General features: G+C 43.9%; 1 protein-coding gene across 1 annotated transcript; it reads right to left on the bottom strand.

The window, feature by feature from the left end:
• Nucleotides 1-2,947: 2,947 nt before the first annotated feature.
• Nucleotides 2,948-6,360, bottom strand: LOC117612077 (glutamate receptor ionotropic, delta-1). Its single transcript, XM_034340785.2, has 8 exons — nucleotides 5,602-6,360; nucleotides 4,774-5,270; nucleotides 4,389-4,715; nucleotides 4,037-4,193; nucleotides 3,763-3,971; nucleotides 3,614-3,703; nucleotides 3,386-3,543; nucleotides 2,948-3,317 (listed from the first exon to the last, which is right to left on the bottom strand). Exons 1-8 carry the CDS (start codon nucleotides 5,759-5,761, stop codon nucleotides 2,963-2,965), a joined length of 1,953 nt encoding a protein of 650 aa, XP_034196676.2. The 5' UTR covers nucleotides 5,762-6,360; the 3' UTR covers nucleotides 2,948-2,962.
• Nucleotides 6,361-6,367: the final 7 nt, after the last annotated feature.

Raw genomic sequence — 6,367 nt, 5'->3', positions numbered from 1 at the left:
TCCTTTCGACTTCGTTTCGAAGTCGCTCGACCTTGCAACAAGCTAACGATCGTAATCACCTGTGGTAATTACGCGTGTACTAATTGAATTAAACCTTCGAGCAACGCGCAGCGTATAAATAGGAGGAAAGGTCCTAAAAGTACGATGCTCCCGATTCGAAGGGAATCTCACGCGGTCGTCGATCCTCGCGAAGACCTTCGATTCACGATTTCCATCGGTTCGATCGTAACCGTGTCGACGTCTTCCGTCGAATAGAATCGTCGTTGGCGTGTTTCACAAGTGGCAAGCAAGTCGTTGCGAACGCTAATACCCACCCACGGTTTCGGAGACGGTAATGAGCCTGACCGGTAGTCGCTACGCTGGATTTACGAGACAAACGGATCAACGTAGCTACGTTTCCTTCGTCGTCATTCCTTTCCACGATAAAGTTGTTTCCCGCGAGAACGTGCCTGCCCGCTGATACATCGTCTCTGTTCCTACAACTTCTCTGAAAGAGCCGAAGATTTATACGCGCCCCGTGCAACCGTGTAATAACAGCTTCGAGAGAATGTCTGACTGTTAGAGCGTAGCACATCACAGCCTACAGATGTGTAAATCTTTAAATCTTTCCTTTCCTGCCGTAGACATTACGGTCTCGTTCTTGTTACAATGGGCCACGCCATCGGCATTGGCGTAACTAGGTAGGGGCCAGGGTTACCTTGGCCCCTCCACCTGAAATTATTGGAGTAAATAAAAAACATTTGTTAGGTCGTCGAGTCATTCAATATAAATAAATGTATCTAGACCAAAATGCACTTTGCAATGCAGCTAAATACGAAACATACAATAATCTTCTAATCGCGTGTAATTAGGCACTTGAACGTATAGATACATAGGTAGTTTGAATAATTTTAGGGAAACTGGCCCATCCAGACGATAACTTCAGTTACGCCAATGAACGTCGGCCAGTTACACAGCATCGTTTCTCCGTGGAAGTTTCTGCGAACCTGGCCCGTCACCGTGCATCATTGTTTGCTCTTTGACAATAGTCATTATCGGCGAGCATTATTGTTTCCTGGTTCGCAATAGTTGTTCGCTATCATTGTTAGCGGCGCGGCGCGGCGGCTGCGAGTCGGCGCACAGACATACTGCCGAACGATACGCGGCGCGATAATAATGGCATTCTGGACAAGCCCAGAGATGACACAACCTGCTAACAATGACTGCCACGTGCACCGCGGCTAAACGGCTAATAGATTCTTTCGAAAGGTAAGAGAGAGAAAAATAACGATCGCGATCGATCGATTCGCGGTGCGCATTCGAAACGTAGAATCCCCGAGGTCGTCCGGTATTGGAAGCGCAATCAGCTGGACAGGACGCGTAGCGGAGACTGCAAATCGGTGTCCAGTGTCTAAAATTCAGCTCGAGCCTTCTTGTCGCTTTCAATTAACGCGATCACGGCCAGTCTCGGTCGCATCGAAGGCGGTCGATTCCTGTCGAAGCTCATTTCGCGCGTCCATTCCAAGGTTATCCGGTTCTTTGCGCCGACGATGGGAAAAAAAAGATCAGCTCGTTCGAAGATGAGATCAGAGTAGATCGCTCGTGATTAACGTTTCGCGACTAATCGAACCTCCTCGCCGCGAAAAGGAACAAGAACGCGCGAGCACGTTCCATCTTGCACGTTGCGGTTTCCGTGATACAGAAACCGTCTTCACGTCGATACGTCGATCGAGAAACGCTAATGTTGATGCGAAGAAAAGGACTCACTCTGATTCTTACAGTACACGCACGACAAAGTTTGACGGTAGGGAACCGCGACGCGTGCGTGGAACTTTTTTCTAATGAGCCAAAGGTCACTTCCGCTCGTACGGAAAACGGATACGCAGCGCGTGCTCGTCTGTATCCGGCCACCGTGTCGGCAAGAGCTCTTCCCTCGCTCCAAGCTGTCGTTGCACCTTTGTTTACCCGTGAACTTGACTTCGGTTACCTTCAAATCTCATTGTCTTATAACAAATTTAACATACTTAATTATCAATTCTCTAAAACTTGACCTTAGTTTACTCGAGTTGCTACAGGATTTCTATTCTGTCTTCAGAGTGGATTTCAAATTACCCGGCTAGGATGAATTCACAGCGCGGGTCATCGATGACCTTCCGTGACCCGGTATGAAAAATTCAAAGAATGATTAAAATCTGAAACTATGTTTATACCAGTGCGTTCTCTCACGGATCGAATGGTATATAATTTTCACGTCTAAGCAGGGACGTCTGTGTTCGAGGATGCGGGAAAAGTAACGGGGGCCCGGTGTTTTTGCCAAGCAAGCAGATGCTGCTGCTGCGGCTTTGATTCACGTGGGAAGATAGTCGGATTGCTGATGTTCTCCAAAAGGTCGTAGGTCAAGCGTCTCGTACGAATCTATACGTCTTTCGTCGCGAACATGATCCTCCGATAATTAAAGGCATTATGCAACCCCCTACTACTCGTCTTTCGTAATATCTTTATTCAGAACCTTTCGACAATATTTAGATCGTACAAGCGAAATTATAGTTCCCGTTCTCGCGATTTCGTTGCAACTTTCCGCGACTCGTAGTCGCTGGTAATTTAACGGCATGGTAACAGATCGGTTTTAGCAGGATTTCAATATCCTTTATTGAACCGTACGAGCCGTGAATCGAATTATAAACGGTGACTAACGCAATAATCGTGACTGTAAGGTTCATTGAATCCTGGTTGAAATGCTCGCGAGAGAAACGATACGCGGAAATTTGCAACTAATTACCCGTCGATGTTACTGTGGCATGAAGTGAAAGCGATTTCACGCACTGAATAGAAGTACAGAACAAATTAACCAGGCTACCACCTCTTAACACTGGAACACAACCGGGGTTGAATGTTACCTACTTTTTTTGAAGAAAGGAATCAGAATAAATTAGCATATACAACTATCCTTTATAGGATTATCCTCGATAAGGATTCGGTTATTCTAGTATTCGTATTGTCCATAGTAACTACTGTAATCTGAAATGTTTGATCTTTTGTTCTTTACGAGGCTTCGAATTCCTCTCTGTTTCGCTTTCACCCGAAAATTTCGCTCAGAAAATGGACTACAAAAGATGAACTGACAAATTTCACCGACTTTACTGCCAGAGAGATTATAATATTTCTTCTCGAGCAACAGTATAGAACACGCCAAAAGTATTCCGCCAGTCAAGATAGCCAGAATTGGTGCGATGCTGTCCAAAGTGACCGTGTTATACCCATTATCATTGGATCTGCTTCTTCTCAGATATGTGTTTCCTAATCTATTCAATATACCGTTGTCTTTGAATTGCTGCAAACTAAAAATATTCGTTAGAATCTACAGTAACGTAGCCGAAGAAATATCGTTAATTACGAGGATATTTACTGATAATTTATTATGCCTGTGTAAGGGCTACCCTTATTCAACACCAGAGCCAAGCTGTCGAACCTGGATGCTTCTATGTCGACAACCTCACAGGGAATGGACCCCATGGCGTCTTTTAATACCTGGGTTACGTAAAAGCCCACTTTCTCGGTGCATACCTGCGGATTCGAAGATCAATCAAAAAGCGAATAAATGTAACTTACCGTTTCAAAAATCTGATCAACGCACCTGCAAGAAACCATCGTTCACCGTCACAGCTAAATCCTCCTTCTCCTTCAGTAGATTCTTTAATTTCGGCAGCACACCATGTTTGGCAGACTAAAATAACATTAGCTTTATTAGATACCTTTCTTATAATTACACTATTGCTATTTTACCATTATCGAGTCGTAGTCAGCGCTGTGTTTTAATGCGATCAGCTGATAAGAGCCATCAGCAGCGAATCCCTCCACCGTAGTAAAAGGCAAGTTAACAGTAGAGACTGTCAAATAGCTGATCAAGGAGGCTGAATAAGCCGCCACGGTAATTAACGCTGACACGAAGATGGATAGAAAAGCTAATCTCATCGAATTTTCGTTTGGAAATTCTGGAAACAGGGAATAAAAAAAGCGATAGTACATAATTTTCCGAAATTTTTAAAGGAACTCTCACCTGCCAAACCTTGCTGACAATAGATCCCCCAAACGTGTATGTAATTGTCAGCCAGAATCTTCATCTTTATTCGACCCTTTGTCTTCATGAGGGTCAGTAAAATCGGAGACGATACGATTATGCAGACGATAGCAGTCCAGATGCTTACATGGAAGGTCTGAAATGTGAAGCATCGTTCCGTTTTAAGAAAATGCTAACGAGCATCGATTTGCATGTTGCAAGCATCGGAACGATATCGATGGAATCGTGCAAAGAATCGTGTTTCCATCGCCCACAAGATGGCCCATTTACTATCTCGCGCTAATTATAAATCAAACGTAGGATGATCAAGTATTCTGTTTGGTATAGAAACCTTGAAGTAGGCGGACCACTGAACGGAAGAGACATCGGGTTTCTTAAAGTATATCCGATTCTGAGACAGAATCAAAGGCAACGTGAAGTCGACCACGACCATCCTCTGGTCGCTCATGCTGAACTCGGATACACCAAAATCGACCCTGTTCGAGGCCACTTCGCCTATCACGCCTGTCCATCGTTTTTCTTCCTTGCTCCAACCGCCGTACGTCGTCATTCTATCTGTCACCGCTATCGTGAAATTCATCGATTTGCTTAACTCTTGGACCAGACTACCGAAAAACAACGTAAGGACCCCGTTTTCAATTCTCACGAACGGAGACTTCTGAAAATCAAATGAACGTCCATTGTTCTCGTCGATTCGTGAAACGTCGTTCACCCACCTCGACCAGCGCGATACGCATAGTTTCCCCGAACATGTTGTTCCTTCTCTCGTACAAATCGAGTTTCGTGCTGAAATTCACCGGCTCGCTGGATTTCCAGGTGGCCAGGTTGAACATTCTGGTACGGTTATCGCGCAGCGCGTACCATTCTCTTAAAATCGGGAAATCGTAACAGAGTACCAGCATCTCGGTGTCGAACGACAGATCGAAGGGGTTGCCGTCGGGATTCTGGCAAACTCTGCGCAGAGGATTTTCACGGTACGGTTGGAATATCAGCAGCCAGACCGGAAAAGAGATATCGATCTGTCTGATGAGCATCGTAAACTCCTCCATGCTCTCTCTTGTGGACAGAAGGACAACGTAGAGTGGACGGGTGATGTAGCCTTGATATTTCTTAATCTGACGTGACAACTTGGCAAAGCTTGTCATCATGGTCAGAATACCCATGCGGGAGAAGGATCGAGACCATCCGTGCAACACTGTCGTCTCGTTCAAATCTGAAACGATGACTGCCTGAGTTTGATCGTTCGTCAAATAATAGAGGAGAGGATACGAATATGAGATATTCATTTCCATTTTATTTTTCGATATGGAGAGTCTCAGAATAATCATAAATAGAAAAATGAAACATAGAAATTTCGGGATTTTCATGCGCAATGTGCTATAGATTTCACAATACTTTTGTTCCATTCATTTTTTCTAATTTATGACAAATTCAGGCTAATAAAAATTCGGGTCGTAATATGAAATTATTAGCCAGAAACGGCTAATAAAGTGATTCTGAAATTCTCACACGTATGATTTCCGAAAAGAATATAAAAGACTTACCGGTGCAACGATCAGAATGCACGATAACGATACAGGTCGTCCTGTAATAGTTGTGAACATCCGTAACGAGGAGAACATAATCGTAAGCGTCTCTCACGTTCATCGAGTACGTTAAAACAGACAGTAGAGATAAGATCGTGTAGAAAATCATTCGTGTCATTTCGTGTCAGGAAGAAATATTTATTATTCCTCGAATTGTTACGATTTAGTACAGATCGGTTTCGTTCGCGTTACTCCTCAATTTCTCCTTAATTCATGGAAACGCGAACCAACATACCGTGGTTATTAAACAAGAATTTAACGGCGAATTTCTGAATTTCTCGAACGGCAAACGCGAAACGATACCGCTTTTCGCTTTCGCGATGAGCAACCGCTTCTAATGGTAACTAAACTAAGGTGCAGCGGAACCGTGACGCGGCTGTTAGGATTTATCGAATCTGCGAATCTAGGGACCTGGCTTGCGTCTCATTAGGAACATAATGTCCCGTGGTTATGCATCAGCATCGCGATCGTACGACTTGCGTACAAATTGTACGAAGATCGACGCCGATAACGATACACGTATGCACCCATTCTAAGCAGAAAACAAGCAGGTTGTGATTTACCGATCGCTATCGTTCGATAAATTTGCAACGTCAAACAATTCTTCAATATACTGTTAAAGGCGAACGTGAATAGAAAATGCAGTTACTATTTTAACACATTCAATCTTTACTGATAGATTATCAACGATATTAAGAATTAATTTTCTAATCTAACGTTTCGT

This window comes from Osmia lignaria, chromosome 15 (genome assembly GCF_051020975.1).
Source record: "Osmia lignaria lignaria isolate PbOS001 chromosome 15, iyOsmLign1, whole genome shotgun sequence".
NCBI lineage: Eukaryota > Metazoa > Arthropoda > Insecta > Hymenoptera > Megachilidae > Osmia > Osmia lignaria.
This window is presented reverse-complemented; position numbering and strand designations above follow the sequence as displayed.